Source organism: Haematobia irritans, chromosome 1 (assembly GCF_050003625.1).
Source record: "Haematobia irritans isolate KBUSLIRL chromosome 1, ASM5000362v1, whole genome shotgun sequence".
NCBI classification, from domain to species: domain Eukaryota; kingdom Metazoa; phylum Arthropoda; class Insecta; order Diptera; family Muscidae; genus Haematobia; species Haematobia irritans.
In genome coordinates this window covers 212,743,893-212,765,436 of record NC_134397.1, presented here as the reverse complement: position 1 = coordinate 212,765,436, position 21,544 = coordinate 212,743,893, and the positions used below count along the sequence as shown (strand labels likewise).

Genomic DNA, 21,544 nt, shown 5'->3' with positions numbered 1-21,544 from the left:
TTCTATAGAAATAAAATTTTGACAAAATTTTCCATAGAAATAAAATTTTGACAAATTTTTTTATAGAAATAAAATTTTGACAAAATTTGCCATAGAAATCAAATTTTGACAAAATTGTCTGTAGAAATAAAATTTTGACAAAATTTTTTATAGAATTAAAATTTTGACAAAATTTTTTATAGAATTAAAATTTCGACAAAATTTTTTATAGAATTAAAATTTTGACAAAATTTTCTATAGAAATAAAATTATGACAAAATTTTCGATAGAAATAAACATTTGACAAAGTTTTCTACAGAAATAAAATTTTGACAAACATTTTTATAGAAATAAAATTTTGAAAAAATTTTCTATAGAAATAAACATGTGACAAAATTTTCTATAGAAATAAAATTTTGACAAAATTTTCTATAGAAATAAAATTTTGACAAAATTTTCTATAGAAATAAAATTTTGACAAAAATTTCTATAGAAATAAAATTTTAACAAAATTTTCTATAGAAATAAAATTTTGACAAAATTTTCTATAGAAATAAAATTTTGACAAAATTTTCTATAGAAATAAAATTTTGACAAAATTTTCTATAGAAATAAAATTTTGACAAAATTTTCTATAGAAATAAAATTTTGACAAAATTTTCTATAGAAATAAAATTTTGACAAAATTTTCTATGGAAATAAAATTTTGACAAAATTTTCTATAGAAATAAAATTTTGACAAAATTTTCTATAGAAATGAAAATTTGACAAAATTTTCTATAGAAATAAAATTTTGACAAAATTTTCTACAGAAATAAAATTTTGACAAAATTTTCCATAGAAATAAAATTTTGACAAAATTTTCCATAGAAATAAAATTTTGACAAAATTTTTTATAGAAATAAAATTTTGACAAAATTTTCTATAGAAATAAAATTGTGACAAAATTTTCTATAGAAATAAAATTTTGACAAAATTTTCTACAGAAATAAAATTTTGACAAAATTTTCTATAAAATAAAATTTTAACAAAATTGTCAAAAACAAATGTTGACAAAATTTTCTATAGAAATAAAATTTTTACAAAACTTTCTATAGAAATGAAATTTTGACAAAATTTTCTATAGAAATAAAATTTTGACAAAATTTTCTATAGAAATAAAATTGTGACAAAATTTTCTATAGAAATAAAATTTTGACAAAATTTTCTACAGAAATAAAATTTTGATAAAATTTTCTATAAACATAAAATTTTAACAAAATTTTCCATAGAAATAAAATTTTGACAAAATTTTTTAAAAAATTAAAATTTTGACAAAATTTTCTATAGAAATAAAATTTGAACAAAACTTTGTATAGAAATGAAATTATTACAAAATTTTCTATAGAAACAAAATTTTACAAATTTTTCTATAGAAATAAAACCTTGACAAAATTTCCTATAGAAATAAAATTTTGACAAAATATTCTGTAGGAATAATATTTTCACAAAATTTGCTATACAAATGACAAAAATTTCTATAGAAATAAAATTTTGACAAAATTTTCTATAGAAATGAAGTTTTGACAAAATTTTCTATAGAAATGAAAATTTAACAAAATTTTCTATAGAAATAAAATCTTTACAAAATTTTCTATAGAAGTAAAATTTTGATAATATATTCTATATTAATAAAATGTTGACAAAATTTTCTATAGAAATAATATTTTGATAAAATTGTCTATAGAAATAAAATTCTGATAAAATTGTCTATAGAAATAAAATTTTGACAAAATTTTGTATAGAAATGAAGTTTTGACTAAATTTTGTATAAAAATTAAGTTTTGACAAAATTTTCTATAAAAATAAAATTTCGACAAAATTTTCTATAGAAATAAAATTTTGACAAAATTTTCGGTAGAAATAAAATTTTGTCAAAATTTTCAATAGAAAAAAAAATTGATAGGAATAAAATTTTTAAAAAATTTTCTATAGAAATGAAGTTTTGATTAAATTTTGTACACGAATAAAATTTTGACAACAATTTTCTATAGAAATAAAATTTTCTACAGAAATAAAATTTGGACAAAATTATCTATGGAAATAACATTTTGACAAAATTTTCTATAGAAATAAAATCTGATAAAATTTTTTACTGAAATAAAATTTTCGCTCACTGTGGTATCATAATGGAAATCGGGCAGCAGACAGAAAAATAAATCTATGTAGCCAAAAAATCTATATATTTATGATGATACCGTTTTAGCTCTAAAAAGATCCAATAAAACTAAAATAATTGATGGCAATGATCCACATTTTGAAATGAAATCTGACCACATTACAGCTCATAAATAAAAAGGATCTCTCTCACTTTGCAATGTAAATACCCAAGAGAATATAAGAATCTATCACTTCATCAATTACGAATGCCAATCTCAAATAACCATTGTTTGATCAATGAGGTGTGGGGGGTTAAATACGGATTTCCATTCTACTCGAGGCACACCTTTTTAAGGCTGCACTTCCTCTTACCACACTCTCCCCCTCTTACTTGCCATATGCATTCAATACACCAACGGGGTGTTCAATACTCAAGGTCCTGATAAAATTGAGTCTTAAATGGCAGCAACAAAAAAAAAGTAACGGTCGTTTCAGCCTGCTCATATCCTTTTTGAATTGTCACGAATCCTAAAAGGGGGAAGTTTTATTTTCTCTTATTATCTGCAATTGAAGTTTGTGTTTGTTTAAGTATATAAAATATAAATTTTGATATATTTGAACAAATGAATGGCAAAGAACACAATGAATGCAGGAGTAAACACACATAACTGAAAATTATTTTCGATAAAAGCCGGCTGCGTTTGCGTTTTTCAAAAAGACTGAAATAATTCCATTTCAACCCTCATATTGAGATCTTATTGTGCTGTTGTGTTTGTCAGCCGCTGCTTTGGATTATAATGCCGTGTGGCGCATATAACACGAGTCAACGAATTTATCCAAACGCCAAGTAAAAGCAGCTAAGGGGCCAATCAATTCATTGTAAGTTGCACAATGGGAATGGACAGTAGAGTAGAAATTAAAAAAAAAACTAGCATATATGAAATTGTGATTATTATACAGTTAAATAAGAAACGAACTCGCAGAGAAGGATTCGGAACACCTCAATTCTGCTCCAAGACCATAATGTTACTTGATAAACTTTAATTGTTTTTTTTATAACATAAAAACAATTTCATAAAGAAAAAAAATATTTTCTTATAAAATTTTACCTTTCGCCTGGACGCTACGTAGCTGTTATTAACATCCACAGGCACCCACGAGCCGATGTAAAGTAACTTTAACAGAAATATAAGGGTCGTGGGTTCAATCCCTGCTTCTTTTTTTACATATATTTTAAAAATATTCGGAAGATACCAAAAAGATGGTCGACATTACATTCTACTATATTATATTTCCACTATGAAACTTCAAAATGTGTGTTATTAAAGGGAGCCACCGTGGTGCAATGGTTAGCATGCCCGCCTTGCATACACAAGGTCGTGGGTTCGATTCCTGCTTCGTCCGAACACCAAAAAGTTTTTCAGCGGTGGATTATCCCACCTCAGTAATGCTGGTGACATTTCTGAGGGTTTCAAAGCTTCTCTAAGCGGTTTCACTGCAGTGTGGAACGACGTTCGGACTCGGCTATAAAAAGGAGGTCCCTTGTCATTGAGCTTAACATGGAATCGGGCAGCACTCAGTGATAAGAGAGAAGTTCACCAATGTGCTATCACAATAGACTGAATAGTCTAAGTGAGCCTGATACATCGGGCTGCCACCTAATCTAACCTAACCTATTAAAGACTTAATGTTAGAAAAAACAGTGCTCGATATAAATGAAATGGACTGTGCTTTTGGATCCAATATCGTTTTGTTCTTTTTTTTTTTTAATTGCAAAAATAAAAATTTTGTAACCAAAATTTTTTCCTGAACAAAGTTAGAAATTTTCGAAGAAATTCAAAAAAAAAAAGAAAAACACTTTCGGTACACGTTTTCCAAACGTTTTTTTCTTTGCGCGTGGCCGATAGAATAGAAATAAAATTAAAAAATATATTTTTATAGAAAATTTTGTCAGAATTTTATTTGTATAGAAAATTTTGTTAATTTTCTTTCTATAGAAAATTTTGTCAAAATTTTATTTCTATAGAAAAGTTTGTCAAAATTTTATTTCTATAGAAAATTTTGTCAAAATTTTATTTCTATAGAAAATTTTGTCAAAATTTTATTTCTTAGAAAATTTTGTCAAAATTTTATTTCTATAGAAAATTTTGAAAATGTTTTATTTCTATAGAAAATTTTGTCAAAATTTTATTTCTATTGAAAATTTTGTCAAAATTTTATTTCTATAGAAAATTTTGTCAAAATTTTATTTCTATAGAAAATTTTGAAAATGTTTTATTTCTATAGAAAATTTTGTCAAAATTTTATTTCTATAGAAAATTTTGTCAAAATTTTATTTCTATAGAAAATTTTGGCAAAGTTTTATTTCTATAGAAAATTTTTTCAAAGTTTTATTTCTATAAAAAACTTTGTCAAAATTTTATTTTTGTAGAAAATTTTGTCAAAATTGTATTTCTAGAAAAAATTTTGTCAAATTTTTATTTCTATAGAAAATTTTGACAAAAATTTTATTCTATAGACAATTTTCTCAAAATTTTATTTCTATAGAAAATTTTGTCAATATTTTATTTCTGTAGAAAATTGTGTCAAAATTTTATTTCCATAGAACATTTTTCGAAATTTTATTTCCATAGAACATTTTTTCAAAATTTTATTTCCATACAAAATTTTATTTCCATAGAAAATTTTGTCAAAATTTTATTTCTATAGAAAATTTTGTCAAAATTTTATTTCTATAAAAAAATTTATCAACGTTTTATTTCTATAGAAAATTTTGCCAAAATTTTATTTCCATAGAAAATTTTGTCAAAATTTTATTTCCATAGACAATTTTGTCAAAATTTTATTTCCATAGAAAATTTTGTCAAAATTTTATTTCTTTAGAAAATTTTGTCAAAATTTTATTTCTATAGAAAATTTTGTCAAAATTTTATTTCCATAGAAACTTTTGTCAAAATTTTATTTCCATAGAACATTTCTTTTAAATTTTATTTCCATAGAAAATTTTGTCAACATTGTTTTTCTTTAGAAAATTTTGTCAAAGTTTTATTTCTATTTTTCTCTTCTTTCTATTTTCTTTCAATTATTATTGTTGTTCTTGATTTCAGCTTAAAGCCATGAATTGACTAAACTACAAGTGTAGCTTAATTTTGTCAAAATTTTATTTCTACAGAAACTGTTGTCATAACTTTATTTTTATAGAATATTTTGTCAAAATTTAGTTTTTATAGAAAATTTTGTCAACTTTTTATTTCTATAGAAAATTTTGTTAAAATTTGTTTTTATATAGAAAATTTTGCCAAATTGTATTTCTATAGAAAATTTTGTCAAGAATTTTATTTTTTTAGAAAATTTTGTCAAAATTGTATTTCTGTAGAAAATTTTGTCAAAAATTTGATTTCTTTTGAAAATTTTGTCAAAATTTGTATTTCTATAGACAATTGGAGTACCTGTTAGTTGGTGAGAAATATTTGGAAAAATCTACCAAAACATCAACAAGTATAAACGGCCGTAAGTTCGGCCAGGCCGAATCTTATGTACCCTCCACCATGGATTGCGTAGAAACTTCTACGAAAGACTGTCATCCACAATCGAATTACTTGGGTTTTCTAAATTGTGAGGTAGTCCACACGTGGTATACATTAGACAAAAAAGTATGTGTAGGTAAGTCTACAAATAATTACGAATCGATATGGACTTTTGCACGGTACGTAGGGAGCCAGAATTGAAATATGGTGGTCGCTTATATGGGGGCTATATACAATTATTGATATGGAAAAATTTTTGTGTGATTGGGGATCGATTTATATGAGGGCTATATATAACTATAGACCGATATGGATCTACTTAGGCATGGTTGTTAACGGCCATATACTAGCACATTGTACCAAATTTCAACTGACTCGGATGAAATTTGCTCCTCCAAGAGGCTCCAAAACCAAATCTCGGGATCGGTTTATATGGGGGCTAGATATGATTATGGACTGATATGGACCACTTTTGTCATGGTTGTTAAATATCATATACTACCACCACGTACCAAATTTCAAGCAGATCGGATGAATTTTGCTTCTCCAAAAGGCACCGGAGGTCAAATCTTGGGATCGGTTTATATGGGTGCTATATATAATTATGGACTGATATGAACCAATTCCTGCATGGTTGTTGGATACCACATACTAACATCACGTACCAATTTCAACCGAATCGGATGAATTTTGCTCTTCCAAGGGGCTCCGGAGGTCAAATCTGGGGATCGGTTTATATGGGGGCTATATATAATTATGGACCGATTTCGACCAATTTTTGCATGGGAGTTTGAGGCCATATATTAACACCACGTACCAAATTTCAACTGAATCAGATGAATTTTGGTCTTCCAAGAGGCTCCGGAAGTCAAATCTGGAGATCGGTTTATATGGGGGCTATATATAATTATAGACCGATGTGGACAAATTTTTGCATGGTTGTTAGAGATCATATACTTACACCATGTACCAAATTTCAGCCGGATCGGATGAAATTTGCTTCTCTTAGAGGCCTCGCAAGCCAAATCGGGGGATCGGTTTATATGGGGGCTATATATAATTATGGACCGATGTGGACCAATTTTTGCATGGATGTTAGAAACCATATACTAACACCATGTACGCAATTTCAGCAGGATCGAATGAAATTTGCTTCTCTTAAGGCCTCTCGAGCCAAATCGGAGGATCGGTTTATATGGGCGCTATATATAATTATGGACCGATGTGGACCAATTTTTGCATGGTTGTTAGAGACTATATACTAACACCATGTACCAAATTTGAGCCGGATCGGATGAAATTTGCTTCTCTTAGAGGCCTCGCAAGCCAAATCGGGGGATCGGTTTATATGGAGGCTATATATAATTATGGACCGATGTGGACCAATTTTTGCATGGTTGTTAGAGACCATATACTAACATCATGTACCAAATTTCAGCCGGATCGGATGAAATTTGCTTCTCTTAGAGGCCTCGCAAGCCAAATTTGGGGTCCGTTTATATGGGGGCTATACGTAAAAGTGGACCGATATGGCCCATTTGCAATACCATCCGACCTACATCAATAACAACTACTTGTGCCAAGTTTCAAGTCGATAGCTTGTTTCGTTCGGAAGTTAGCGTGATTTCAATAGACGGACGGACGGACGGACATGCTCAGATCGACTCAGAATTTCACCACGACCCAGAATATATATACTTTATGGGGTTTTAGAGCAATATTTCGATGTGTTACAAACGGAATGACAAAGTTAATATACCCCCCATCCTATGGTGGAGGGTATAAAAATTATACCAATCTATCAAACAATAAAAAATCTGTCATTTATGGTAGAATTATACCAACCGTGGTCACAGTGTCAATATACAATGGAAAATCGTAAATAGGTTTGCAATTGGGGGAGTTACATTTTTATCTTAGGGGCTCAACCTACTCTCAGAGGTCTTTCTACTCTAACAACCATACAAAAGTTGCTCCATATGCGTCCATTATTACATATGGTGTGCACAATGAAAAAAATTTGTCATGTCCTTAAAATACGAATCCGAATTTTGTTTAGCATAGAAGACATACATTTATGCTACAAAGTTTTTTTCAGGCCCTTGTCGTTTTGTCTTTATATTTAAATAATTCGACTTAAAACTGGATATCTTTACATGAAATTTTTTTTTACTTACGTTAACTTGGCTTAAAAAAATTTGAAAAATGTTTTAAAATTAATAAAATCGTCTTACAATTTATTGATTTTTTCTATCTTGACTATAAATTGAAAAATCATTAAAAAATAGGATGTATTTTTCGACACTTTACTTTAAAGCCATTTTGTCCTTGAAACATAGTATTATTTTCTGTTCAACTCTACTAATTGCATTAATTTTTATCACGTGCAACCCATAGTGCAAAGACTTTATACTAAGCTAAGTCGTAATATCATATATGTATGTTTTGCGGCTAACAGCAGCACCAACAGACAAATAGTAGAGTAGAGTTTATCATTGCTATTAGGTCCGTTTTATTTTCATATGCAGCAGGAGCAGATGTTTCCTTAAGCGGAACGCGCCAACCTTATTACACGTGTACTTTTTACTGCGCCTGTGTGTGGTTGATGATTGCCAAGGAAAGCAGTAGACAAGCAGCACACATCAATAAGCGGGTATCTTGAGTGTGCCAAGGCAATAGGGGAGCGTTTAGAGCTCAGCTCAAAAGAATAAAATACGGAAGGACAGACGGACATAGGGAGGAAATTCATAAGCGCGCGCGTGTGTGTGTGCGAGAGTTTTTATCTCTCCTTCTGATATACATCAATGGAATAATTTTAACGTATTTTCTTCGGTTCCTTTACCTTGTTTTTGGTTCCGTATTGCTTTCTTGCTGTTTGTTTGCTTCATATGATAAATACCCCCATATTGATCTTTGTGAGTTGAGTAGAATAATGTTTTTTTTGTTTCTGTTAGTGAGCTGCATTTGCTAGCAACGAACTGTGACTTTGAACTTCAGATGTCAGTTCAGTCTTCAAGAATCGTTCGGAGTGAAAAGTTGTCCTTTTTGTTTGTGAAGAGAATGTAAGAGAGTGGAATTGAACAAACGGATAAAAACTCACATAAAGTAATGATAATTAAAAAAAAGAAATAATACAGCTTGTTTCGAAATTTGGAATTTTTTAATTGAGAATCTATATCAAAAACCCCAAAGGATACTGTAATTAAAAAGTGTTAAACTTCTTAGAAAACGAAAACATAATTAAATAAAATTTACATAAAAAATAAAATAAAATTTAAACTATTATAAAAAATTAATTTATAAAAGTAAAAATGTTTATAAATGTTTTTCTTAAAATTTACAATAACGATAAAGAAAAAACGAATAATGAAATAAAGTAATATTTTTAAAGCTTCTATAAATATACGAGTGCAAATTTAACTTAAAGAAATAATTTTATAAAATTGGATAAAAAAAAGAGTTGATATAATTATTAAAATAATTCAGAAATTTTTAATATAATTTTTTTTTTATTAAAAACATTAAAATTTACTACTGAACATAGAAGAAACAATGACAGTTGAGTTAATTAATATACGTAAACATTTCTTGTGTTGAACAAAATTTTAGTTAAAGTAATTTTTCATGGAAAATAGTAATTTTAAATAAAAAATTGGAAAATCCATGGCAAGAGTTTTGTGAAAAATATAAAATGTTTATTTAAACGAATTTAAATTAAAAGAAATAAAATAAAAATTTAAATTAAAAGAAATAAAATAAAAATTTAAATTAAAAGAAAAACAAAAACAAAAATAAAAATAAAAATAAGAAAATGAAGTCTTAAATAGAGAAGTTCACAGAATTTAAAACAATTTAAATTAAAATAAAAATTTAAATTAAAATAAAAATAAAAATAAAAATAAAAATAAGAAAATGAAGTCTTAAATCGAGAAATTCACCGAAATGAAATTAATCAATCACCAGTGTCAATAAAAAGATTAATTGATCCAATTAAAATTTAATTGATTTAATAATTTTAGTGAATGATTGTTGTTGTTTCCATTAAAAGCCTAGATCAATTAAATTTTTAATTAATTTTTTTTTTTTACATTTAATTAAAATTTTAATTGCTTTGGTAATAATTTTGTTCGTGTATAAATTAATAAATTAATAAAATATAACATATTTTCAAATATATACCAACGATTTTATTCATTAAAATTTAAATAATAACTTTAATAAAAACAAATTACAAAAAAAAAATAATCCAATTAAAAAAATAATTGATTTAATAATTTTAGTGAATGATTGTTGTTTTTATTAAAAACCTAATCAATTAAAATTGTAATTGAATATGAAATTCTATTAAAATTTTAGTTAAAAAAATTTTGAGGATCTTTTTCAAGTATATTTCTAATAACAAGGATTTTATTTATTAAAATTTATATAATAAAGGATTTTCAAATAGTTTGAAAAATTTAACAAAAATAGAAATACATTTTTTTTAAAATAATTTTTGGCAATATCCTGAAACCCAATATAAAAATAAAATATATGTAAATATAAATTAATAAAATAAAAATAAATTTTATATAAAGTTGAAGTATAAAAAATTCAATTTTTTGTTTTTCAGTATACTCTTAAAACCCAATATAAAAAATAAAATATATATAAATATAAATTAATTAAATAAAAACATAAAAATATATTTTATATGAATTTAAAATTTATAGAATAAAGGATTTTCAAATAGTTTGAAAAATAATTGAAAAATAATAAAAATAATATTTTTTTAAATAATTTTGGGCAATATCCTGAAACCCAATATAAAAATAAAATATATGTAAATATAAATTAATAAAATAAAAATAAATTTTATATAAAGTTGAAGTATAAAAAAAATCAAATGTTTGTTTTTCAGTATACTCTTAAAACCCAATATAAAAAATAAAATATATATAAATATAAATTAATTAAATAAAAACATAAAAATATATTTTATATGAATTTAAAATTTATAGAATAAAGGATTTTCAAATAGTTTGAAAAATAATAAAAATAATATTTTTTTAAAATAATTCTGGGCAATATCCTGAAACCCAATATAAAAATAAAATATATGTAAATATAAATTAATAAAATAAAAATAAATTTTATATACAGTTGAAGTATACAAAAATTCAAATTTTTGTTTTCAGTATACTCTTAAAACTCAATATAAAAAATAAAATATATATAAATTAAAAATATATATAAATATACATATAAATTAAAAACATAAAAATACATTTTATATAACGTTAACAAATTAAATTAAAGTTCAAAAAATATTAAATTTTATTTTGGCAATATTCCTGAAACTCAAAAATAAATTTTATATATGGCAATAAATAATTATTTATAAAAACTAAACTTGATTCTCAACAAATTTCTTAAAGTAACAAATCTATCACATCGAAATTAAAAAATTCCAGATTTAAAAACAAACAAAAAAAAAAATAAAATAAAATTATCAAAGTCCTAACGTCTTTCTATTTAACAGAGTTGTTCAGTGAATATCGTTGTAAAAAGCAAAAAGGATATTAAACAAAAACAAAAATTTAAATATCCAAGACCATTGAGGTGATTTAGAAAAAATATTTTAAAGACCACAAATTGGAATTTTGAAGACCAGAAAAGTGATTTAAAACTCAAAAAAAAAACGAAACGAAATAAAAGAATAAAATAATGTCAACAAGGAAAAACACCATGAAATATCATCGAAACCTGCAAAAATAAACAAAAGAAATATATAAAAACATTAGTGGCTAATTTGGTGTATTTTGAACATTGAACTGATAAAACTGTACATAAAAGTGAAAAATACACAAAAAACTATTGAAGCAGAAACCGTGTCAAAAAGTCAAAATAAAGAGAAGATCTAAGTAACTTACAAAAAAAAAATTAAAAATAAATAAAATTAAATAATCATAAAATCTAAAATTAATTTGTTATACTGGATTCTAGAAAATTGACAAAAAAAAATAAAATAATAAAAGAACCAAGTAATTTTTCTGAAAGGCCCTTACATCTGTTTCCAAAGACTTGCATAAAGAATTTCCCCTACCCACATAAAACTCATCGAAGCCTAACATCCTTAGCAATTATTTTTTTCTAAATGCCATCAGTCTAAGAGCTTCTGGAAAATGTCTACCAAACACAATTACACCAATCCAGCTTTCTGTCAGAATAGTGAATTTTATCCGGTACCCTCAGCGAATAAGGCGGTAGCGGCTAAAACTACTACAAACCCTTATGGTCAAAAGGAACCTGTAGAGGCCATTTACAATCGTAGCTTACAAATAAATTTCAATGGTAATGCAACGACACGCTATGATTCCCGTGATGGTAATGGACCTTTGCGTATGCAGCGGAGCATGTCAACACGATCAGTGGCCACTAAGAGGACTACGACGACGGCGGCAGCTAACAAAACAGAGCAGAATATACCAACAATACATCAACAATTGCATAGACAACAGCAACAGCATTATGAACGTCAGCAGCAGCAACAGCAACAGTCAACTGTACCCCAAAGACCTTTGAAACAAGGAAATCATACTCATGTGGTGGAACCTTTTGAAATGAGATCGGGTTCCGGAAGATATGCCCTGGTACCAGTTGAGGAATTATCTACAGATTTAAATAGTCGTTATGCCATAGTTCCAGGACCAGCCTCACTGGGTCCTACTCCCACTAAAAGCCAAGATAGCAGATCCTATTCCTCTTTGGCTACAACCAGACGATATGCTAAATCTCAAGATGATTTAGATCGTTATAGTTCGCAATTACAATTGGATCCCGATGAGCCTCATTCATTTCATGAAGATCCCTCAGCTGCGGGAGGACCCTATGCCAGCTTGCCACCCGTATTGGAAACTGGCAAATTACAACCCAAACGTCGTATATCTTTACAGAATCGTCAGGGTTCCCAACAGAATCTACCCGCTCCTACCAAAATCAAACATGCCTTCTCCAGTGACTTTGGCAGTAAGACCTTCCTCATAGTCGATAAGAATTCCAATCAACGTTATCAAATGGTACCCACAGCCGAAGATGAGGAACTGGTCGATGATAACCATGAGATTATACAAATGCACAATGGCAAGGCTCATCGTTATGCTGTTATACCGGCCGAAGACGAAGATGACTATGAGGAGGGTAATGACCGGGATCAAGAGGAAACTTGCCTTAGTAATCCCGATCTAAATCATAGTCAAAATTTCCTACCCGTAGGCTATGAACAAACTCGCACTCCTATGCGAACCTCAACACCCCAAAAGGGTATATCCATGAGTAATTTGGCCTCCTATCCCAATACACCTTTGAAAAATCCTCAAGCTACGAAAATGCTGCATGAACTCTTATCCACACCTCGTAAGACCCCGAATCAACAGATGAATCGTTCCAATCAAAATATATCCCGCAATGTCTATGCCTCACAACGAGAGCTGAGAATTCAATATGCCCAACAGGGGCAACAGATTAATTTCTCTCCCGCAGGAGGTGCTACCGTAGGGAATTCAGTTCCTCCCATATTGCCTAGGAAAAATTCACATTTATCTCCACAGCGTTTACATTATGAGACTGTAAAGTCACCTTCGCATCATCCAAGTGATCGTACCATGGCTGTTATACAACCCAGGGTGGCTGGCACTACATATCCCCATATTGAAGAAGAAGAAGATTGCAGCAGTATTCATGGCAAGACGGGCCATAATAATAGCTCCTATCCTCAAAAGGTGGTCAGTGCTACCATAACATTGGCCATTGTTTCGTTGATGTTGGTTCTGGGTAGCTCCATGAATTCGGCATTAATTGTCTATATGATAGCCCATGTAAGTATGAAAAGGTGAAATGAAGGTAAAAATTGAGCCAACGAGAGTCATTTTTTTATTTTAAAGAAACTAAAGAAATTTTGCTTAATTTAAGGAAATTTTACTTAACTTAGGGAAATTTATAAAATTTTATAAAATTAATTTGCATACTTCGATTTCAGTAAAAAAGTGTAGTGTTCAGGAAAAAGTGTAGAGTAGTAACGCACAACTAGCTGTATTTATTTTGGGATAAATGTATGACAAAGGGGAATCCCCCAAAATCTATTTCTCAGATTTATTTTTTTGGCTTTTTCATGAAATATCAAGGTGAAATAAAACTTTTCTTAGTATATGGACGGTGAGACGGTGAGTATTCCGAATACCCACCAAAAATTGAAGAAAATTTTACCACAAATCTACCAACTTGAAAAAATCTTTTTTTAAGTTCTTGATCAAATTTTTGTGGTGAGCTAAAAATTAAAAAAAATATTTTTTTCGAATGAATGAATAATCCACCCTATTTACGACAACTTTGAAATAGCGTATGAAATAACACGAAAATTAAAATTTTTAGAAATTTATCAAAATTTCAATTGTGTCAAAATTTTGTTTCTGTAGAAAATTTTGTCAACATTTTATTTCTATGGAAAATTTTGTCAAAATGTTATTTCTATGGAAAATTTTGCCAAAATTTTATTTCTATAGAATATTTTCTTGCTATAGAAATTTTGTCAAAATTTTATTTCTATCTTCTAACTTTAATTGAAAATTTGTCAGCGAAGAATTTAAATTGAGTTCCGTGAAGTAAAACATTTTTATTATAGGTTTCCCGAAAAAAAGTAAATGACAGATATTTTATTTTTAAGTTTTCTACGAAATAAGGCCGCCTACCTGCCCAAATTTGAAAAAATGAAGTACCCTTGTCTTGTTTTAGTATATCCCCTAGCTTTCCTTCCAATTTCAAATACATCGAAGAACTTAAAAATTAAAATTTTAAAGTTAAAATTTTGAAGAAGCCTAAAAGTATCGATTTTCGGCTTTTTTGCAAACAGCTAAGAAGTACCTCAATTTTCTATAGAAATTTTCTCTACAAATTTTTGACAAAATTTTCTATAGAAATAAAATTTTGACGAAATTTTCTATAGAAATAAAATTTTGACAAATAAAAATTTTGACAAAATTGTCTATAGAAATAAAATTTTGACAAAATTTTCTATAGAAATAAAATTTGGACAAAATTTTTCTATAGAAATAAAGTTTTGACAAAATTTGTCTATAGAAATAAAGTTTTGACAAAATTTGTCTATAGAAATAAAATTTTGACAAAATTTTCTATAGAAATGAAATTTTGACAAAATTTTCTATAGAAATAAAATTTTGACAAAATTTTCTTTAGCAATAAAATTTTGACAGAATTTTCCATAAAAATAAAATTTTGACAAAATTTTCTATAGAAATAAAATTTTGACAAAATTGTATATAGATATAAAATTTTGACAAAATTTTCTATAGAAATAAAATTTTAAAAAAAATTTTCTATAGAAATGAAATTTTGACAAATTTTTCTATAGAATTAAAATTTTGACAATTTTTTCTATGGAAATAAAATTTTTACAAATTTTTCTATAGAATTAAAATCTTGACAAATTTTTCTATATAATTAAAATTTTGACAAAAATTTCTATAGAAACAAAATTTTGACAAAATTTTCTATAGAAATAAAACATTGACAAAATTTCCTATAAAAATTAAATTTCGACAGAATTTTCTACAGAAATAAAATTTTGACAAAATTTTCTATAGAAATAAAATTTTAACAAAATTCTCTATAGAAATAAAATTTTGACAAATTTTTCTATAGAAATAAAATTTTGAAAAATTTTTCTATAGAATTAAAATTTTGACAAAATTTTCAATAGAAATAAAATTTTGACAAAATTTTCTATAGAAATAAAGTTTTGACAAAATTTTCTATAGAAACAAAGTTTTGACAAAATTTTCTATAGAAATAAAGTTTTGACAAAATTTTCTATAGAAATAAAATTTTGACTAATTTTTCTATAGAATTAAAATTTTGACAAATTTTCTGTGGAAATAAAATTTTGACAACATTTTCTATAGAAATAAAATTTTGACAAAATTTTCTATAAAAAAATTATGACATTTTCTATAGAAAAAAAATTTGACAACATTTTCTATAGAAATAAAATTTTGACAAAATTTTCAATAGAAATAAAATTTTGACAAATTTTTATAGAAACAAAATCTTGACAAAATTTTCTATAGAAATAAAATTTTGACAAAATTTTCTATAGAAATAAAATTTTGACAAAATTTTCAATAGAAATAAAATTTTGACAACATTTTCTATAGAAATAAAATTTTGACAAAATTTTCAATAGAAACAAAATTTTGACAAAATTTTCTATAGAAATAAAATTTTGACAAAATTTTCTATAGAAATAAAATGTTGACAACATTTTATATAAAAATAAAATGTTGACAAAATTTTCTATAGAAATAAAATTTTGACAAAATTTTTTATAGAAATAAAATTTAGACAAAATTTTCTATAGAAATAAAATTTTGACAAAATTTTTTATAGAAAAAAAATTTTGACCAAAAAATTTTTTTGTCAAGATTTTGTTTCTATAAGAATTTGTCAAAATTTTATTTCTATTGAAAATTTTGTCAAAATTTTATTTCTATTGAAAAATTTGTCAAAATTTTATTCTATAGAAAATGTTGTCAAAATTTTATTTCTATAGAAAAATTTTGTCAAAACTTTATTTCTATAGAGAATTTTTTTTTTTTAATTTTATTTCTATAGGAAATGTTGTCAAAACTTTTATTTGTCAAAATTTTATTTCTATCATAATTTTATTTCTATCAAAATTTTATTTCTACAGAAAATTTTGTCAAAATTTCATTTATATCAAAATTTTATTTCTATAGAAAATTTTGTCAAAAATTTGTAAAGAAAATTTTGTCAAAAATTTTTATAGAAAATTTTGTCAAAAATTTTTATAGAAAATTTTGTCAAAAAATTTTATAGAAAATTTTGTCAAAAAATTTTATAGAAAATTTTGTCAAAAAATTTTATAGAAAATTTTGTCAAAAAATTTTATAGAAAATTTTGTCAAAAAATTTTATAGAAAATTTTGCACTTTTAGGCTTCTTCAAATTTTTAACTTTAAAATTTTAATTTTTAAGTTCTTCGATGTATTTGAAATTGGAAGGAAAGCTAGGCGATATACTAAAACAAGACAAGGGTACTTCATTTTTTCAAATTTGGGCAGGTAGGCGGCTTATTTCGTAGCAAACTTAAAAATCAAATATCTACCATTTACTTGATTTTTTTCGGGAAACCTATAATAAAAATGTTGTACTTCACGGTACTCAATTTAAATTCTTCGCTGATAAATTTTCAATTAAAGTTATCCGGACAGAAGATATCTGCACTTGATTTTCTGGTATCTGACTGTTAAAACCTAACGAAGCTACACGATCCTCCAATTTTCTTTAAACTGTCGCGGTGGGAATCCCAGGTTAGAAAATGGAATACATAATCTTAAGGTGTGAAGTGATCGTATTTATTTTGCTTTAAACTTGAGTGGAAATATGATACCCACTCTTAAGGTATCCACCTGGTGTACGGGGACAATTTAGGGGAGGGGAAAATATGGAACTAACCTCAGAGAAAGAGCCCAGAGCGGAGAACTTAATCAAGAACTATATTTTCAGATTAGGTTCCTCCATCAGATTATTATAATTTTAAACAAATCAAATCTTTAAATTAACGTCAGAATCTTTCAAGTCAATATTTTCGTGGGTGTCAGATTTTACTGAAGAAATAAAAAATAAAAAAAGTTGGCTCAATTTTTATGAAAAGAAAATCTGTAAGGTAACATTTATCTCACAGTATTCGAGGTATATTGGCCCAAAAATTAAATTAAATTATTTATTTTGTTTTTCCTTATTTCTCAATTTTTCAGTTGGGTCGTGCCTTTTATCTGCAATTCAGTTTAGTGGCTGCCATCAGTGGTGTTGGTTTGGGCTTCTTGGGATTTCGTTCACGTCACTGTGAATGGCTGCCCAATCGAAGCTACACCTCAGGATATATTTTGGTCACCGTTTTTTGTTTGCTGAAATGTTGTTGCCTGCTGGTGATTTTGGTCTTGGATCCTTATCCTGGTTTGCCATTACACGATGTTACCACGGGAATTATTTTGGGTTTGTCAACGTTTACAATGTTCTTTATTGGGCTGGGAGTAATTGGTACTCTGTGGTGCTATCGTCCACCACCAGATAATAGAGTTAATGTAGTTTAATTTTATAATATTCTGGTGGATATACATAAAGGAGACTTTTCAATCAATTTAAAGTGTAACGACTATAGTGAATAAATAGCCAGAGAGAAAAAAGTCGGTTTGAATTTTTATTATCTGTAACTAAAAAATAAATTGTTGGTTTTATTAAAAAATCAATTAATTGCAGAATTAATTGATTCACTATTTATTGTTTATTTTTCGAATTAATTAAAAATAAAATAAAAATTGTAATTAATTAATTGAATGTATTAGTTATTTCCGTATCCTTTTCCATCATATAGTGCAGCTAGTCCTCATGTCGCCCCACAATAAATATAAATAATATTAGGTATCTTGTTATATACATAAAATTATCTATATTTTATGATTATATCATTAAACACGTTTATTTTTACTTTAAATATATTCAGATTTGTTTGTCAAATAAATTGAATATTTCGTCATACTCCCAATATATATTCACAAGATATTTACGTTGTATCGGCAACATTTTATTACAAGTGAACCATTGTATATTTATGTAAAATAATTATCGATAATTAATAATTAATTTATTATACACTATGTAATTTTTATAAGAAACAAAATGTTTATAACAAAAAACTTTTTAAGCTATTTCAAAATAACGGCTAAAATACCAAAAAATAAAACACTTTGCAAAAATATTAGTAACGTTCCAACTCCAACGATTCCAATTATGAAGGCTGTAAATAATGTAACATATACAAAAAAAATATTTATATATTAATTAATTATATTTTTAAAATTAAATTTAAGAAATATTGTTGTATATTTGATCACTATAGGAGACATTCAAGGGTTGTAGTTATTTATTTTAGAAATTTAAGGCATTTATTATGCAGTGTAGCATTTATGCATTAAGATTTTAAGATTGAAAATATAAAATATATGTTATACTGATCAAAAGCTTGTTTTATTTAATTTAAAGCAAATATATACGGCCGTAAAATATACGTCACCAACTAAGGGCTACTTTTCTGTAGAAATAAAATATTGACTAAATTTTCTAAAAAATAAAATTTTGAAAAAATTTCCTATAGAATTAAAATTTTGACAAAATTTTCTATAAAAATAAAATTCTAACAAAATTTTCTATAGAATTAAAATTTTGACAAAACTTTCTATAGAAATAAAATTTTGACAAAACTTTCTATAGAAATAAAATTTTGACAAAATTTTCTATAGAATTAAAATGTTGACAAAATTTTCAATAAAAATAAAATTTCAACAAAATTTTCTATAGAATTAAAATTTTGACAAAATTTTCTATAAAAATAAAATTTTGACAAAATTTGCTATAGCAACAAAATTTTGACAAAATTTTCTATATAAATAAAATGTTGACAAATTTTACTATAGAAATAAAATTTGGACACAATTTTTTATGCGTAAAATTTTGGTAAACTTTTCTTACAATTAAATTTTGATAACATTTTCTTACAATTAAATTTTGATAACATTTTCTTACAATTAAATGTGGACAAAATTTTCTATAGAATTAAAATTTTGACAAAATATTCTATAGAAATAAAATTTTAACAAAATTTTCTAAAGAAATAAGATTTTGACAAAATTTTCTATAGAAATAAGATTTTAACAAAATATTCTATGGAAATAAAGTTTTAACAAAATTTTATATAGAAATAACATTTTCTGTAGAAATCAAATATTGACAAAATTTTCTATAGAAATAATATTTTGACAAAATTTTCTAAAGAAATAAGATTTTAACAAAATGTTCTATAGAAATAAGATTTTATCAAAATTTTCTATAGAAATAAAGTTTTAACAAAATTTTATATAGAAATAAAATTTTGACAAAATTTTCTATAGAAATAAAATTTTAACAAAATTTTCTATAGAAATAAAATTTTGACAAAATTTTCTATAGAAATAAAGTTTTTTCCAATTGATAATTGTTGATAAAAACGAGCTCGAGGTCTGGATGATTAATTTTTTATTTATTCAATATTTCGTCTTTTCATTGAAAGACTTCATCGGGAAAATTTTTCTGCGTATACAAATAGAAAAGAAAATATATACACAATACAATTAAATACGTACAAATTGCATGTTACATTAAAAACACTCACGAAAAGAACAAAAATTAATACACCAACTGTAGAGTAAATAGCTAACGACGGTGTCTGTTGCATTACTAACGCTTACTCTGCTGCGCTTTGCTTTTTCTAATGAGATTTCTGTAGCTTTGCGCCAGTGCTGCCGCTACTACTTCAATCGAAGTATTTTGCTTCATTTTCACAAAATTTACTTCGTCACTCCTTCTTTCAAAAATCTGCTTCACTTTTTGTTCTGCTTCAAATTTTTAAATTTTCCCCATATTACCTAATTGTTTTTCCTATTCCTTTAATTACGATGAACATAGCTGTTTTAATCATTGAATTATTAACCGATGTGGACCAATTTTTGCATAGTTGTTAGAGACCATATACTTACACCATGTACCAAATTTCAGCCAGATCGGATGAAATTTGTTTCTCTTAGAGGCTCCGCAAGCCAAATCGGGGGATCAGTTAATATGGGGGCTATATATATAATTGTGGACCAATTTTTGCATGGTTGTTAGAGATCATATGCTGAAGCCATGTACCAAATTTCATCGGATGAAATTTGCTTCTTTTAGAGTCCCCGCAAGCCAAATTTGGGGATCCGTTTATATGTGGGCTATACGTAAAAGTGGACCGATATGGCCCATTTGCAATACCATCCGACCCAGAATATATATACTTTATGGGGTCTTAGAGCAATATTTCGATGTGTTACAAACGGAATGACAAAGTTAATCCTATGGTGGAGGGTATAATAAAATGAATTCTATTGTTTGTTTTCAAAAATGTATGCTACTTCAATTTTATTCAATCTACTCCACTTTTTTCCAAAATCTACTTCACTCAATTTGTCACTAGCGGCAGCACTGCTTTGCGCCAAATTGTCAGTGTCTGTCTTATAGTTTATTCGCTTCTGTGTTGGTGTATTGAGAATGTGCAACATCTCCAGTGTTAGTCTCTTGTTGTAATTACTCTCACACTGTAACACACGCGCTCTCTCCAAATCTGGGTGATGGTGTTCTCCTGCACAGTGGGTTGATAATGCTGTTTTTTGCATAGGTCTCTGCAAACGGTGTTTCAGATCTGATTTGTGGCCTGATAAACGAGTTTTTAATTTATTTTTTGTAGTTCCTACGTAAACCTTGTCACACACGTCTTTTTCGTTCCCATTGCACTTTATTTCGTATATTAAATTGGATTTATCCATGTCGTCAATTTTTGGTTTTAGATTAGTAAATAGTTTTTGTAGTGTATTATTAGTTTTCGGGGCTATTGCGAAGTTACTCTTGTCAATGAAATTGGCATTACTGAATCTTTCGTGTAATTTTGGAATATACACGACCGATTTGTAACAAAATTTTTGCTTCTCTTTGGCTGGCTGTACTTTGCTGTTGTTGATCAGTTTATCAATGGTAGATAGAGGAAAGCTATTTTGCTGGAGTATTTCTTTAATTTTTTTGATGTTCGGCTGGTGAAATTCTTGGCTGCTTATGTTTAATACTCTGTTCACAAAATTTTGAGCAGTATTTTGTATAACTCTCCTGGGGTGGCTGGAGTAGAAATTTACCAATCTGCCGGAAGAAGTTGGCTTTTGGTACCAGTCGGTTTTAATTTTGTTACCATCTCTGATAATTAAAATGTCC

The 21,544-nt window shown here is 26.6% G+C and overlaps 2 protein-coding genes across 4 annotated transcripts in view; both read left to right on the top strand.

Moving 5' to 3' along the window:
- Positions 1-21,544, top strand: part of PH4alphaEFB (prolyl 4-hydroxylase subunit alpha-1) — a 173,887-nt gene that overhangs the window by 93,186 nt on the left and 59,157 nt on the right. The window lies entirely within an intron of this gene.
- spdo (sanpodo) lies at positions 11,646-18,671 on the top strand. The gene is made up of 2 exons (XM_075292741.1): positions 11,646-13,501; positions 17,476-18,671. The coding sequence occupies exons 1-2, from the start codon at positions 11,810-11,812 to the stop codon at positions 17,809-17,811; spliced, it is 2,028 nt and encodes a 675-aa protein (XP_075148856.1). The 5' UTR covers positions 11,646-11,809; the 3' UTR covers positions 17,812-18,671.

Coding starts and splice junctions, on each gene's coding strand:
- spdo (XM_075292741.1), top strand. CDS start 11,810: ATGTCTACCAAACACAATTACACCAATCCAGCTTTCTGTCAGAATAGT. Junction 13,502..17,475: donor TTGTCTATATGATAGCCCAT/GTAAGTATGAAA, acceptor TCAATTTTTCAG/TTGGGTCGTGCCTTTTATCT.